The following is a 17,022-nucleotide window of genomic DNA, read 5'->3' as shown; positions in this document are numbered from 1 at the left end:
TCAAGAAATACAATTCATTGTGAGCAGGAAAGAAACAAAATATTTTGTTCAAAATGGGACTGAAGCTACATAACACAGAAAAAATGCCCAAGATCTATGAAGGAATGGTCCCCGCCTGTCTTCCCCTGGGGCAATTAGAGATAAGGATCCAATAGTAGCATGACCTGGAAATAATCTACATTAGAGTGTGCTTAATGAATCCAAGGCTCTGTTCCTTGTCAAAGTCACCGTGAACATCTTCAATATATCATTAGCTTCTCTTTTTTTTTCCATTTCATGAATTGTTTCATTTGGTTCACGTAAATGAAAAATACAAAACAGGAGCTGTGGGACAGATATGAAGGCCAAGCATAGTAAGTCTAAGACAGTCTTGATCTTTTGGAGAACCATTCCAAAGGTGCAGTGTCCCAGGGAAGACAGGGAAAAGGTTAGGGAAGAATATTATAAAAAAATAGAAGAATATTATAAATAATAGAAAAATAGAAGTACATTGTAAAAAAATATTATAAAAAAACAGCCACTATGGTGAATTTCCTAAATGGAAAAAAACTCTGTCTTTGGAAAAGGTTAAGAGTAAGTTATTAGCATGGTCTGCAGACTAAAGAAGTATGGACTTGAGACACTTCTCAAATGTTACATGGGAGATAAAGTATAATTTTGTGGGAAATATATTTATCAAATTTTTACTAGGATCCAGTGCATACAAATGTTTGTGCATCACAACAATTCTCAGATTTCAGTGACTCAGTCTCCCTTCTGCTTTAGCTGCATACTTTTAACAATAGGAAGTTACTAACCTTTGAGATTTAAAATTTAGAGAAACAATGGTTTATTCGATTCTTTTCAAAAGAAAAGTTCAACTTTCAGTTCCTGAAAAGACAAGTGACACACACTTTTCAGAACCTGAAACGTTTATCATTGAAGTAAATACTTACAAGTGGCAAGAAAATCCAAACACTTCTCAGATACACACAGAAAGGAGCAACCACACTGCCTACACGACACATCATGCTCCCACTTCCAACAGCAAGCGATCTATAAATAAAACAAATGTTTTGATAAGAATTCTAGGAGATGCAGCAAACAATTAGAAATTATAACACCCATAGGATGAGTTCAAATTATACTAGAAAGCTATTGCCTCAACAATATAAATTTATGTTTTAGTGAAATTCAGCTACTTCTAAAATGAAGATTAAAAATAAGATTAGTGTTCAGCATGCACTACAGCGTGAAGGACCGGGGCTTTTAAGAAAAGCGTATGTTACATACAGGAAAGTACTGAGTATTCTTTTAGTTCCTCAGTGAAACCATTCAATGGCCAAGGGAATGAAAAATTAATAAAATTTTACTGTACAGCCAAATACTAGACAACTCTGAAGCAGCAGGGGAACTCATCCTATCCTGTCTTTTAGACCGATGTTGCTAATGTCAAGAGCTGCTGGCTCTGGCCCAACAGCATGAAAAAGAAAAGCAGATAACAACAAAACAATGACAAATACCTTCCGGCAAAAATTCTTACCTTACAATTGTTGGGTACAGTTCTGCTGTGTAGAGGTATATAAGGCCAAATGCCACACCTATTGAAAATTTTCCAGCCATATTTGCCAAGATGATTAACACATTAAAGTCCTATTGAAAGAGATCACAAATAAATAAATTACCAGAAAACATCACTGTTCCAAACTTAAATTAAAGCCATGACTCCTCTTTAAACAGAAAGCAATATTTATTACTTGTTTGTTTTTTTTTAAAGCAAGTAATGTGTCCACACAACTTTTTACCAGTCCTGGTTCTCTGAAGCCCTGGGAACATTTTACATCTGACTCCAGCAACAGTACTGTGAAGTCTGTACTGAAAATACAGAAATCTATCCTTGATTGGCAGCTGCATTTTAAAAGCATATGATTTGGAAAGAGCAGCTGCATCTACAGACTTCAGGATCTATAAAATAAATGTCTACTATAGGAATGCTTTCAACAATATATGACTAACCTGAGGTATGAACATAATTAAAACACAGATCAGTGCACTTAAAATAAGGAACGGAATGAGTGTGTTTCTCCTTCCCAGTTTGTCCATCCCAATGCAAGCAATGATATAGCAAGGCAACTCCACAGCACCTGTCAGTATGAAATTATTTGGTTTTAAGTCATGATTACACATATTCATCTTACAACTCTAGCTTCCTCTTTATGGGGATTCATTTAATCTAGGAGGTTAGCTTGAGTATGTGAAATCTAGAGACAACCGATGTGTTAGGCTCGTTCATTTGGTCACAGAAATCGTAATAGATGATGGAAAACATGGCCTATGATATGGCAGTGGGGGATGGAGGAGGACAAGTGGAACAGGTTTTACAGCACAGAGTAGCTGCAAATCTCTTTGGGGTGGAAAATTATAGAAAGTAGCAAGGCTTGCTTTAAAGAGAGGGCAGCTGCTTACAATAACCGACCTGGGCAGATTTTCTCTTCTTAACGTCTCTTTCCAGAGAAAAACTTATACAGCCATATGGGACCAGCATTTGGCAAGAACTGTTCACAAACCATGTTTAAGCATGGTTTGCCTCCAGATAAATTATACTGATCCTAAGCCATTCTGGACATGTTTTAAGCCAACTTGCTCGTGAAGAATCTTGTTATGTCCAGAGTAATGTCAGGGAAGAACATAAGAACAAATCCGTTGCATTTCTCTACTGAGAACATGTACTATGTTGATGCACCTATAATATCGGGAAACAAATGCTGAGGTTTGTATCAGTAAAAGCAGGCTGCAGCCAGTCACACTATGTCAGTCTGCTAGAATATTTTTGGAAGAGGTGGGCACAGTGATTTACTTACTGCGCTCCATCATAAGCACCCACTCTTCACCATTCCAGCCTACCAATATGCTACAGTATGTGACAACTCAAACTCAACTCATGAGAGCCCCAGTCCTTCTGTGCACTGATGTACATGGACAGCCACACATTTCACTGAGAGCACTGGGTTGCATAAAGTAAGGCACATCATTTATTCCCTTGCTGTCTCAGAGCTGTGTGCCCAACCTGAAGTTTTCTGAAGTCAGTTGAATATTTCCACTGATTTTTACAATCAAACTTCAGGTCAGGCCTTGAATGCACTTTATAAACAACTTATATACCACGGGAATACTACAGTCAGATCAACAAAAGAATAGCATGACTAAAAATACATTTTTGGAATAATAAAATTACCCCTGGTTCTGAGAATTGTGAATCTATTTTCTGTACAGACCAACTCAGCATATTATGGCTGCACATGACTGTAGCCTTAACTTTTTGTGTGTTCTCCTAGTTTGTGCTTTTAACAGAATGATAGACGCATTTTGTGTTGCTGGTCTGCTGCCATTAGGTTTTGTGTGGATCTGCCAGATGCTTGCAGGACAAAGAGGAGAAAATTAGAATATGGTTTTACAATCACAAAGACAAAGAGAGAAGAATTTTGTACACCAACAAATTCTCAGTTCTTTTCCTTTGAGAAACAGTGAGATTTCTTCCTGTATTAATCAGCTTTATGACCAATCAACAAGAAAATTTTGAAACAAGGTTCATAGTTGGATGAATAAAGAACTGGCTGTCTGATTTCTAGACATTTCTGAATTTTTTCTGTCAGAAAAGAATAATGTAGAAAATCTATTTACCTATGAGAAACAGATTTAAATATTCATTGCCTCCTAGATTGACAGAACTCAGGGAGAAGACGTAGTACCCCAGGCTCCCAGTGAACCAGACCAGCCAGATCGTGATGGTCCTTCTCGCAATGTACCAGTTACAAAACAGATCTAAAATGTTGTGCTTCTTGGTTGAGGATGTGTCACTGCCACTTGTTCTGTCAGTGCCTGGGTCATCTTGTTGGACTGAGCACAGTTCAGAAACTTTGCAGGGAGTGCTTACTTTGTTCCATCTTGCCATTATATTGATTACTTTTTGTGCATCTTCATATCTTTTCTCTGACAGCAGCCACAAGGGTGTTTCTGGGAGCATCCAGCAGCACAAGACAAAGGGAAGAGTTGCTATGGAGAGAAATATCTGATACACCCACCAGGTCCGAACCAAAAATCCCACGAGTGCCACAACCATAATTCCCAAAGCAAAAAAAGCATGGACATGCATAGAAGCCCAGGTTCGTGCTTTAGTGCCAACAAATTCAGTCACATAAACAAAAGCCACAACCAGATAGCCACTTGAAACCTGGGGAATGGAGAAAGAGAAAAAAACAAAAAAACAGTGTGAGGTTTGTATCTACTTTTCTTGTGCAACAGATATCAGCGTTCCTCATTTGAGTACATTTAACTGGCACTGCACTGACTCATAGCTCAGTGACAGAAAAAAAGGCAAATCTGAAAACAAATCAGCTGGACAAAAAACTCACTCAGACTTTCAAAATACCTGGGAACTGTGTTTAAAGACATGAATTGCTCTTGGATGCTTCCGTTTAGTGTACAGAGCCAGCAAGAGACACGTGAAAAGGAGCCTAACTTGCTGTCGTCACTTCACCTCCAAAGATCGAGTCCTTAATGACATCACAAACTGGACACTCAAGAAAATCAAGTCCGACAAAGTAAATGCCACTTCTGAAAATCTCAGCCTTGGCTTTTAAGTAGACTATTACCAATCTGCATGTCACAGAACAGCAAATTTACTGAAAATTACCTTTCATATTCTTGTAAATAGTCATTAAATCAAATTTTTACAGTGTTGGAAGAGAAGCTCGTTTACACAGTTACAGGTTCTCATACAGATCCAGCCACACTAACAGAATGGAATTACTGGCATATTCTTCATTTAAGGATTTTTTCATTGAATACATATTTTTATATGCATTTTACATGTATTTCAGTTTTGCTAGTAACACTCTAAACGCTTCTTAACTCAAAGCATTTCAGAACACAGCTAGAAATTCTAGGCTAGCAAATATTCCAGTATATTATTTTGATTAATCAAATTTAAAAAAAATCAATTTTCTGATTACAAATCTTCCAGTTAATAAACTCTTGTCTGTGAACTCACTGAAGCTGACAGGAAAGCTGCACTGATCTCAGTGGTGCAGGATTAGAGTTTCACATCTCCTTCTCTCAAATCAGTTCCCAATGGGAAGTTAAAACCTATGGCTTCTGTTTGATCAGAGCTTTTTGATTTTATAAACTACCACAGCCCCTGTCATCAACAGCCAGGGAGCCAGTGAAGGGAATCCTGGTGATCTCACTGTTCAAGGCTGAAATGCCATGCAGTTTTCTTGCTGGGAAATCCTTCTGAGCTTTAATCAGGCAAAGGCAACTCCAGGTGCAATGTCTTCTCTTGACTGCCCACAGGAATAAATTAATTCATATTATTAATTTCAAATTTCCCACCTTCTTTAAATAACTTACATCATTTTTCTTGTGACAGCTTTCTAATGTCTTGATGCATTATACAGTGAAAAACTATAAATATACTTTTGGATGTAAAAATTGGTTATCATATATATCTTATATAGATACTAGATATATAGGTATACATGTATGCATAGATATTCATAGACACATGTACCGGAACAGCCTTTAGTATAGTATAAACACCTAAGTGCTAAACATGTTCACCTATTTATTTAGTACTTCAGATGCAGTTTAAAAGACCAAAGAGATGCACAGAAGAGAAAAAGTGCATCTCTCCTCCATCAATGCAAATGGCAGAGATAAAAATCATACTTATAGATTTGTTAAGAAATATATACTCCATCTGTAACAACAAGGAGAAACGCAATGCCAGTTGCAATGCAAAAACCAGAGTTCACTGCTCACACTTGGTATTTAATTACCAGTCCAGCAGAGGTTGGGATGGAGGAGGTACCAAACACTGCTTCATACAGATGCTTTCTATTAATTCAAAGAGGAAAAGTGCTGTGGTCCAAGAACATTCAGACTCTCCCTGCTCTGCTGAAATAAGTGCAACAGACGGGGCTTTAGAATAACAAAGTAGAAGAGGAATAAGAAAAAAAGGGGTTTTCCTGAGAAGGGGAAGGAAAAGACACATAGAAGAGCCAGGGTGAGCTCCTTTCTTACCATAGCAAGGAGAAAGCGCACAATCACGAAGCTGTAGTAGTCAAACGTGAATGCCACTGCGATGCCAAATACAAACTGACCAGCACTTGTGAACCACATAACGCGCTGTCTTCCCAGTCTGCAAATCACAGCAGCAATAAAATGATGAGCAACCATAAACATTCTGTCAAAATAAAACTGCAAATTCAGAGAGCCTGTCTGGAAGTGAGTCTGAAAATACTGCACCTAAGGCTCTCATTCACCAAAGAAACTTTGGATTACTTTCCTCTATTTTCCTTGCCACATGAGAAAGAAAAATTCTATTTTTTCAGTAATTCCAACTAAACTCACAGAAAATGGAAACTCCTATGGAAGAAGGTTCTTTTCTGGAATTTTTCCAGAATTCTTGCCAGAAGTAAAGTGTAGAATTGGCATTATATTTCTCACATCCATTGTCAAGTTAACTTCCCCATAATTAATCTGCAGATTTACTCTGTCTTATTTATGAAGTCAGTACATAAGATTTGCTTTTTCCAGACATTCATTTGCAAACAACACCTCACAGTTCTTTCCAGCACCCTCCCATCTTTCACTAGTCCTGACCTGGAAGATGTATGAGGAAAGGGTCATTACACACATCTGGTTTCTGACCCCCGCCAGAAGAGATCCCAGTGAGTCCCAGCAGGCTCTTCTGTTGGGAAATCTGTTAATTGGGAATGGGAGTAACCCACAAACTTATTTCTCACCAGCCAGAATGTGTCAGAAAATAATAACTTTCAGCTGTAAAATCCATGGTTGTAAATCTGCGACTCAGGACGTGTGTATTATCTCAACAGACTGTTCATGGCTTAAATTAATTGAAATGAGAACAATACGATCCTAACTTCATAAATCATGTCTGGGTATTAATTAATAAAGCTATGAATTATTTAAGAGTCACAGAACAAATGTTGGCATTACATTCTGGTTTTGTATTAAATATGGTTTTACAAAGACTTGAACTGGGAGGGAGGATCAATTCCATGTTTTCCAGAAGACAAACTAAAGGAAGATCATCTTTGCTTTTGCATTCCCACGCTGTCACACCATAATGCTGTGCTAATGAAGGAAAACCAGAGAACAATGTGCTTGGTCTCCTTTTCCTCCTCATAGTGTTTGGTGTGGAACATATCCTCACCCTCCACCTAACAGAGCTGCTAACTAACAAGCTCCTCTAGAGAAAGGGCTGCATAACACTAAAGGAGTCTTCAAATCAAAATACAAGTACATAAACTGCCTGGGACAGTACAATGTAGCTTAGGAAACTGAATGTCATATGGACAAACAGGCACAGACAGGCATCCTGGATCTCACTGCCGCTTCTGAGCCTGTCTGGGAAGCTGGCTCTCAGTGCACGAGCTCAGAAAACAGCAGGGGAGGCAGAGCCATAGGAGCCAACTGAAGGACAGCCTTGGCACACTCAGGCGGGGGCCCTGAGCTGAGTGATGCTCCTTTGGCTCAGGCAGAACTCTGGTCATACCAGTAAATAGGTGGAACCACAGCAAAGCACAGTGACAACCCTTTTTCCTTCTGTCTGGACTAGCCTTCTCAAGGCAGAAGTTTAAGCTCATCTTTCAGGCAAAAATTGCAATCAGGCAGCAAGGTGAAAAAAGGGGCTTGCTCAATCCTTCAAAGCCTTTGCATCAGTCCCCGAGAGCTGTATTCATGATAGAGGTTAGGAAATTTTTTATTTTAATATACATGGGTTTCAACGCCCCTGTAGTCTTCAAGCTGTTTACATCCAGAAACAAATGTACGCTATCATAAGGAATCTCTCCTCATGGAAAACAAGGTGAACACCTATTCTTAGGTTTTACTCTTGATATTTCTACTATTACTATTCTAGGGAAAAAAAAAAAGAATCTTGGGGCAAAATGCTAGCTGCACAGGGCAATTTGAGGGACCAAGTCTAGAACAGTGGATGATATAAAGTAGGAAATAAATTCCAAAAGCAAATGATTAGCAAAGACATTGGAAAATTAGTACTTGCTGTATGAAAAAGAAATCAAGTTAAATATATCTGTGAATAAACAACATTGAAACCTCCGGAATTCGTACACAATGAATGAAAACAACAAAACAGATAGATATGAATGGAGTTACTGCAGTCTAAAAGTACAATGTTCAGAGAACGGCAGTTTACCTGTCAGCAATGTCACCAAAAGCCACCGCTCCAACCAAGACTCCAAGCATGAACGTAGGCTGGATTAATTTTGCCAGCCATTCTCGGTCACAGACCAGATCCCACTGTGTAACAACAGTGCTCTTCCATTTTGTATCATCATAGAGAAATCCATCAGAACAAGAAAATATGGACTTGTTGCCTTTGTATTCATATGCTAGATCAAAACTGACTTCTCGTTTGGACTTGCTGCATTGATTAAGTTCCCAGATTTCTCCATTTTCCAGCTGGGCTACAATGTAATTTTCTGATGATGTCCACATTGTCCAGATGTCCTCTAGACTTGCTTTAGAGGAGTTGTAGAAGAGAATGCCACTCACATTTCCAGGGATCCCACATACAAAGTTAGGAGTAACAGCCATGAACACAGATGCTAAGTAATGGATGCCACATGACATAGCTTGAAAGACAGATGCAAAATACACACATGCTTGAAATCTGCAAAGGGAAGTAAAAAAGGTTTACTGAAGAAAAGCCTTTTATAAACACAAAACCATCAACACAATTATTTTGCTAGGATCAGCCCAGTGATTGTGGCAAAGTTGTAAATGGAGGCATTATTTATTGTCTAGTGGTTTGTTATGTAGTGTGGCTTCAAAATAAGCTAAGCCTTGCAAGAAAACAACAATGAGAAAAGATGCACAGCAGAAGCCATCTGTCCTCAGGAAATATCAGATATCTCTTTTGTCAAAAAATCAATGCTGCTCTTAGCTATGTGTATGGCTGCACAGAGAAGACCATTTAAAAATAATCAATTCTGACCTAAAGCGTGAAGTTGGAAGTAAACCCCCACCTCCAATCTCATCCTATCAAAATCTCTCCGAAGAAGACCTGAGGTTACAAGAATGGTCAGAGAAATCAGGATGTTGCAACCTTGGCTTCTTAGGGATAGAGATATGCACATCAAATAAAACAAAGCAAACACATTATGCCCTTCATTTCACCTAATTGTATCCATGTATCTTTACTCCATCTATCTTCCACCTTGCTTTATTGCCTCAGAAAGACAAAGAGATAATACATGTAGACATGTGTAGAGGAAGATAGAATCTGATGGGTGAAATGCTTTGTAACAAAACATAGCTGTAAATCTGGGGGTGTTCTGGCTTAAGCAGAGTGTGCAGTTATGTATTAAAGATGGTATCATAAAACAAACATGGTAAAAGAATGTTTTATGCATAGCCTGAAGTTTGGCATTTTAACAGCTTTTAAAATATGCCTGAGATACAAGCAAGTCTTTGTGTATACAATGCACACATATTCTGAATGTCAAAAGACTTGCAGTAAACTCTAGTATCACTCACTGTAAATTCTAGGAGATTCTGATAGTCTAAACATAAGGAGTCCTTTCCTCAATTAACTATTAAAATTACACACAGAATTAGTAAAACATTTGTTCAGAAAAGCAACAACAACAACAACAACAACAATAGAGCTTTGGTTTCCCCTTCTTTCCCTTTTCTATTTACTGGAAACCAACCATCTGCACTAACTTGAAGAAGCATCGGGTGAGTTTCTATACATATATCCTTAATGCAGCATACGCTGGGCCTGGATAGTGGGAAACAAAAAACAGTTTTTTTAAACATAATCAGAGGCTGTCTCTGCTGAATTTATGCCTAAAAAACAATTGCCTTGAAATGTTGTGTGCCCGTAACAAATGCAACCTCCAGATCACCCCCTACTAATGTGTATGCAATCTAGCCTTGAATTCTTCTGATAAGGTTTAAAACACAACCTAGCCTAGGACTTTTAATCATCTGTCATCATAATTTCTAACGAATTTCTGAACTATTCAGAGCCAAAGTATTTAAATACATTTTGCTGGGTACGGTGTCCGACTGTCCAATTAATCTTTTCAATGGAAAAGTTCTAACTCCTCTCACCATCCCCACCTCACAGAATCAGTAGATGGCTGAGGTTGACAGGGACCTCTGGGTCCAGCCAGCACAATCCCTGCTCCAGCAGGGACACCCAGAGCAGGCTTTTCAAAAGCAGGTTTTTGAAGATCTCCAAGGAGAAGACTCCACAGCCTCTTTGGGAAGCTCTGTCACCCACACAGCACAGCAGTGCTGCCTGCTGTTCAGACAGAACCTTCTGTGTTGTAGTTTGTGCCCACTGCCTCTGGTCCTGGCACTGGACACTACTGAAAAGAGCACAGTTCCATCTTCTTTGCACCCTCCCTTCAGGTACTTGTATGCACCGTTGAAATCTCCCCAAGCCTCTCCCTCTCCAGACTGAAAAGCCTCTCGTCTCAGGAAAGGTGCTCCAGTTTCTTCACCATGTTGGTGGCCCTCCATTGGATGTTTTCCAGTCCAGGTCTCTCCTGTACTGGGGGACTCAGAACTGGACATGGTGCTCCAGGTGCAACCTAACCAACGTTGAGCAGGGGGGAAAGATTACCTCTCCCAGCCTGCTGGCAATACTTTGCCTAATGCAGCCAAGAATACCATTAGCCTTCTTAGCAGCAAGGGCCTTCTTAGACCAAGGGCGATCTCCTCTGTCCTTAGCCTCCTGATCCTTAATTCTTCCTTTGGTAAATGTAAACCAGCTTGCCATTCCTGTCTTTCCAATGGCATTGTTGCTGTTCAGAAGCAGCACTTTTTATCGCTCCTTGTCTTGACAACAGCTCTATTGATTTTTCCACAGCAGTCCAAAGAGAGGGCCAGATGGCTAAACTCACAGTTGCAGCTCAATAAGCTGGGCTCCACTTCCCTCTTGAAGACTCTCACAAATGTTGTGCTCTTTCCCATTACACCTTGTGAGAGAGACGGTCAAGAGAAATTTGACATAGCCACAGCAACCCTTAACCCTATCAATCCTCCGTCAGAACAGCTTCTGAAGAACTAGGTAGCTAGCCATAATCCAAAGCAAGAATGAAACTGCTCTGAAAGGCTTTTGAACTATCTTCGACCACCCAAAAAGCAAAAGTTATCCTTTGTCCCCCTGTTAATGCAGAGAAATACGGTTAGCAAAATTTATTAGTTTATCTTCAGTGCTAAACTTACTTATTTTAAGTGCAACTGTTCTCAACAAAGGAGAAAAACTGATTTTAAAAGTATCAGAGCAAGACCAAATTCAGAAACTTGGGCTACTACTGCAGGATGCAAAATTGGATGAAATCAGGACTAGATGACCTGTGGCAGATCAGCAAATTAAAGCCCTAGAAGCTGGGCAACTACATCTTTTACTAGCTAATAAAGAGTGGCATACCTCAAACCAGGATGCCCAGCGTTTGCAATATCTGTCATTATGCACCAAGAAATTGTAGTGTCAGACAGCCCAGTTGGTATTTCCCAGACACAGGAAAAACAAAGTAATTTCAGACTCCCATCCATTCATCTTGAGCTTCCTAATTAGCTCTCCCATATAAGAAACATCAGGTTCATCATCTCTCTTCTGCTCAGTAAAAGTGAGCAAGAAAAATACATTTATGCTGTTTCTTGCTGGAGAGGTTTGAAGGAAGATAACAACCTGTAAGGATATAGGCTGAGAAGATGGCAGGAACAAACGCTGAGAAGATGGCAGGAACAAATGCACTGTATCATTTTTGTAAAACCTAAATCCCAAGAGCATAACCAGGGCCGTAATTCTGATCAGTTCTAGCTAATCTCTGCACTAACTTCTCCCTTGAGAGTTTCACCTTATCTCTTCCTGAATATCTCTTATGATCGTGCTTCAGTAACCATTTTGACAGACTGCTCCACTGTCAAAGCATTGCTGGAAAATTTCTCATTACATCTAATCTCCATGTCCCCTTCTTTAGTGCGAGACTATTAGCTGCTTATAAAACATCCTTGTGCAACCTTGAATAAATCTTCCTTGTCTTTTATCATTTCTTCATAGAGAATTATCAGATTTCCCCCTCTAGCTGCTTTGTATAACTATATAAATTACAATCCCTTACCCCTTCCTCATTTTTCCTTTGTGTCCTATTGAACAGTGTCCACCTCTACAAAAAGCAATGAAGGATTTATTTTACAGAAATATCTGTGTCATGCTATATTTCTCCCATCTTTCAAGGGCTTAACTTAGAACTAGATATAACTGGTTCTTGTAAAAATGTTCTTCAGTTTTCAGCATTACAAAATTCTTATTCAGCTCCGAGAAAGAAATCTGCTCTACAATGTAATTATTTTTCTTACCTCATTTGTAGCACCTATGCTAAGCAAACACCAAAAGTCAAATAGAATGCCAGAGAGGTGGTAACAGACATAATTTATGCCATTTCTAACTAGTGTATGAAAACGTGTGTTTTTACAATACAATAGTCAAGCTATTGCTGAATCCCGAAGGACGGACTGCACTGCAGTTTTTAACCTCTCAGAGCTCAATAAAAAAGCCAAGGAGCAGGCAGAGGAAGTGGGAATAGGAGAGAATACGGCTGGATGAGAAGCTACAGAAGTGTTTGGCAGCACCAGTGTCTGAAGGCATCCCGCAGCCCTGCCTCCGCAGGCTGCTTTTCCGTCTGTAAAAGTTCCCTACTGTTCCCCCCAGTAAAATTCCACAATGGGCTGGCTAGAGTTCTCTCTGAAAATATATACAACCCCCAAACGTTAAAGCCCACCTTTGCTGTGAAGGCAAAATTCACTGCTGATTAAAGTAGCATCGTGACGGAATCCCCACCAATGCCGGATTGAAAAGCTCAACCCTGTGAACTGCTGAGTTTCTCCTGTGGGTACGAAGAGCTTTGTTTCCAGAAAGCCTGAATGCACAGAGGTCAGGAAATTGGACAACTTGCATAGTTACCAAAAAGGAGTTAATTAGGCCATCAGTGACAACATATAAAAAGCATGAAAAGTATGTAAGGAGGATGACATATGGGATGGAAAAGTACTATAGACACACTGAACTTCCCTTGCCAGAGCAGCTGCAGATTGACAAAAGCAGAGAAATCCATGAGTCCAGCCACATGGCAGACACAGGTTTGCTAGAACAGCAGACAGTGCTGAGCAAGGAGGCACACAGAGATGCTCCCTGCTCCATTGCTAGCCGGGCCCCCTCCCTGTGGACAGCTGGGTGTCCCAGGCCATGTCACTGCTCTTCCCAGCCTTAAAATCCTGGGTCTGTTTCTTGGCGTGCACTCAGGCAGCATCTCCTCGTTGTGGGAGGACAGCCCGCAGACTGGGGGCCCTGGGGCACTCCCTGCAGCAGGCTGTGCTGGGGCAGGAGGTGACAGCAGAACCCCTGCACTTCGCTGACCCTGGTTAAAGTCTATGCTGTCTTTGCTATCTGCTGTAAATGATTAACTCTTTCCCTAATTCTTGAGTTAAGAACACTGGACAGATAAGAAACTCCGCTATTACTAAGCTTAAATCTCTCAACTGCAGGCAACCATGTAATGTAATCCTTTTAGCAACCTCACCAAACTCCATTTTGAAAGTTAAATTTCCCTGACATAAGAGATACTGCTGCTCATGCACCGAAATGTTAAGAAAATTGCACTGCAGTAGAAATAAATACAATCAGCATTCACCAAAAGAAGGCAAGGCTTCTCTCAGCAAATTCTATCATCTGTTTTCTTCTACTGAACTCAAGGCAGTTGCAGGAGTGGATATTTTATATGCCAGTTACCTTCATTTACACATATCAGATTAGGTAAATTATATTGTTGCAAGCAGTAATTTTCAATAACACCTTATATGTGTTTTATTTTAAAAAATTATTTTTTTGCAGTTTTTAAGATCTGTGATCATGAAGACTGTCCTAAAAACTATGATAATCTCTGTCTCTTCACAGTATTTTTCCATCTCTTCAGTGTCTTGCCACAACAGATAATTATTTGGCAAGTACATTTTGTCACTCTTGCCAGCAGTGTCAAATATAGAAGTCAGGAAGACTTTGTAGGTTACTGCTCCAACGCAGAGGCACTTAATGAATGCCAGAAGTCAAATGAGCATAAAACTGTCTTCATAAAAGTTTGAGCAAGACACAGCATGAAAGTGTGCCAGTCCCTCTTAAAATATTTTTGTGAAATTTATCCCCAGTTATTCTTTTTTCAGTTTACAGCTTACAGTAAAGACTTTCACATTTTCTTATCCTTCTGCATAGGTTTTATGATCTAAGAAAAGCAAATTTCAGTATCATAATTTCAGTACCCGAATTGAAGAAACACTTTAAGGATAATGAACTAGATCCCAGACTACTGTCACTGTGGCTGTAGTCTCATGACACAACATACCCTGTGGCACTGTCCTTGTAAGATATTTCTTCCCTTCTCCTTTCCCACAGTTTATTTATTCCCTGAGACATAGTGATCCCTCAGTTGTGGTGGTACTTTTTATGTGGACCAGCTGTGAATTTTATCTGGGTAAATGATCTAACTTGGAAAAAAAAAGTCAAAATAGATGATTTTAAAAAGCAAACAAGCCAGATCAGTTGCTTGATCTAATCTACATTGCATCCATGCAAGCAGTCAGTAGCAGTCTAATTGCAAGGTGGTTCATCTGGGAGGCAATATCTGAAGTAGACATTGCCGCGTGTATGTTAGAGGACAAATCCCTACCTCAGAGAACTTTTACTATTGCCAGTTATTGCAGTGCACACCTGGGACAAAATGTGTTGTTAGACAATAATTTTATGTAAAACAAAATATTTTCCAGATAGTACTTGTTTTCTTGTCTATCCATCAAAGAGAGGAGAGGGGGAACTGATGGCAAATCTATTAGGTACTCCTCAAAAGCTAGTATAAAACTTTAAAAATCCTTCCAGTGTAGGATAGAGTCACAAGGCTTTTCTATGATTAGCAAAAGTCCTGTACTATTCCACAGATTTTACGAGAACTATTTTTACTGTTTGCCTTTTCAACCACCTTGTCAGCAAACCGCTTAGTCAGAAAACACAGCATGCTGCTGTTGTGCAGCATACACTCAACAGCATGGCTTCAGTGAAATGAAATTTCCAGATATTTACCACTTCTGAAAGAATTTGTGTTTAGTGACTATTTTCGGTTCTGTATTCCACTCTTTTTTTTTTAATGTGAGAAAAGCCATTCATTATTCTTTCCACTCTAAACCAACAAGCTGTGATTACTTGCATTTACACATTTATTTTTTGATAGGAGCTCAGTGAGACACAGGAGAGGTATTTTTGCTGTGGTACAGAGTTGCAGATTTGGAACCAGTCTTAAATATACAACAGACGTGGCCTTACTTGCCTGACAGAGTCAAGAGTTTAGACGGTTTAAACTATGCAAATAGTCTCAGCACACATTAGCAAGGTGGTCATTTCCAGAATCCGTATTCAGAGGGAGAAGACACTGTGCTGGATGCAGGTAAATGTACCAACAGTACAGGTGCTGTGGGAATAAGAAAGCCTATAGAAATCAAGAGGGCACACCATCATTGGTGACAATATGTGCAGCAACATGCATTCATTGAACAGCAGACACCAAATCATTCTTTCAATATTTTAAAACCGATCGTGCCAAGGATTATACTTCTATCCCAACTATCATTTCATTATGGATCTGAATCTGAGCATCAGAAGAGCAAACATGGTCAAAGTAAAGGAATCCCAGCAAGCAACCTTTTCTCCTGTACTTTACATGCATCATTTTAACATTATCTGGAAGAGTCATTAAAAAGACACTGTTGTCAGCTACCATAAAAAAGTGGTATATGAGATATATCTCCAGTACTGCAAGAAGAATACCATTAATTTTTATATTATCTTTTGGAAATGTTTACCTTTTGCAGCAACTATGGCAAGTCCTTTGTATTGGAGTGTCTGTGTAAATAACTCAACATGAGAACAAGGACAGGAAGAAAACTTTCCTTAAATCAAAGCAAACAACAAAAGCTTTGTCTGTAAATTCCAGTGTAATTAAATTAATTCAATTTTTTATATCCTGAGAAACAAGCAAAGGTATGGTTAAAAAAATAATAATTTTTAATGCTGGAAAAAAGATATTTTCTTCTAAAAATCTTTAACCTTTACCAAAGAGAGGAATCGAAATTTCTCTTTTTGCCATATTACAAATATATTGCTAATATTTGTTTTCATTTTCCACTGCAGCAAGCACATGTCAATCATCAGAAGATTCCAGTAATTACTAACTCTGACAGTTTTTTGCCTCTCTTGAACTCTCCACCCAATTTTGATTTTATATGTTTTTTCTATATACCTCTAAGTCTGAAATTTAAGGAAAATCAAGGCTGCTTTCAGTTGTTTTGTACTGCATTAATTGATTTTGGCTAACTGAATGTATTCCATTATTAATTACACAATACCCAAAAATGTATTAGGGACTGCTTTTTGTTCCAATCCCCTTTTTTATTCAGACACTTTTAATACCTTTATAATGGCCTGTTTGCCTCCTCTCTGTAGAGTATAGTTACAACTGGATCGAATTGCTGAACATCCCTGTAACCTCACACATCATGAAGACCAACCAATTCCTGACCACCCTTTCTAATACTAAGACATGACAATGTAGGTGTAAGGCACAACCCCAGTACGTTTCCTGGGCAGGGGTTCCATGTTTCACTGCCTACATCCAGACCTGCTCCTGCAGCTCTCACGAACCCACAATGGCTGAAATATAAAACACTCAAAGGCCAGGCCAACATGTTTTCTATTTTACAAAATAATTAAGCCTTGCTGTTGTAGTAATTAAAAGGAACTGTTTTTTCCAATCCCTATTCATAACAATGCCTAAGGAAATTTAGATGTAAACAGCTCATTTTCAGTTTGAATTCTTTTTTTTTTTTTTTTGGCCATGCCAGATATTGTTAAGCAATAAAGGCTATAAACTTCTAGAT

The 17,022-nt window shown here is 39.1% G+C and overlaps 1 protein-coding gene across 2 annotated transcripts in view; it reads right to left on the bottom strand.

Moving 5' to 3' along the window:
• The window catches only part of SLC22A16 (solute carrier family 22 member 16), a 37,918-nt gene that overhangs the window by 9,181 nt on the left and 11,715 nt on the right, over positions 1 to 17,022 (bottom strand). For both annotated transcript variants that reach the window (XM_021392569.1, XM_021392568.1), the window contains 6 exons: positions 8,222 to 8,698; positions 6,061 to 6,178; positions 3,661 to 4,210; positions 1,996 to 2,123; positions 1,523 to 1,632; positions 936 to 1,035 (listed from right to left, as the gene is read on the bottom strand). In XM_021392569.1, the coding sequence (XP_021248244.1) occupies positions 936 to 1,035; positions 1,523 to 1,632; positions 1,996 to 2,123; positions 3,661 to 4,210; positions 6,061 to 6,178; positions 8,222 to 8,698 (1,483 nt within the window). The remainder of the gene's footprint in view (positions 1 to 935; positions 1,036 to 1,522; positions 1,633 to 1,995; positions 2,124 to 3,660; positions 4,211 to 6,060; positions 6,179 to 8,221; positions 8,699 to 17,022) is intronic.

This window comes from Numida meleagris, chromosome 3 (assembly GCF_002078875.1).
Source record: "Numida meleagris isolate 19003 breed g44 Domestic line chromosome 3, NumMel1.0, whole genome shotgun sequence".
In the NCBI taxonomy this organism is placed as follows: Eukaryota; Metazoa; Chordata; class Aves; order Galliformes; family Numididae; genus Numida; species Numida meleagris.
Note: the sequence above shows the minus strand (reverse complement) of the source record. Positions and strands in the feature narration are given on the sequence as shown.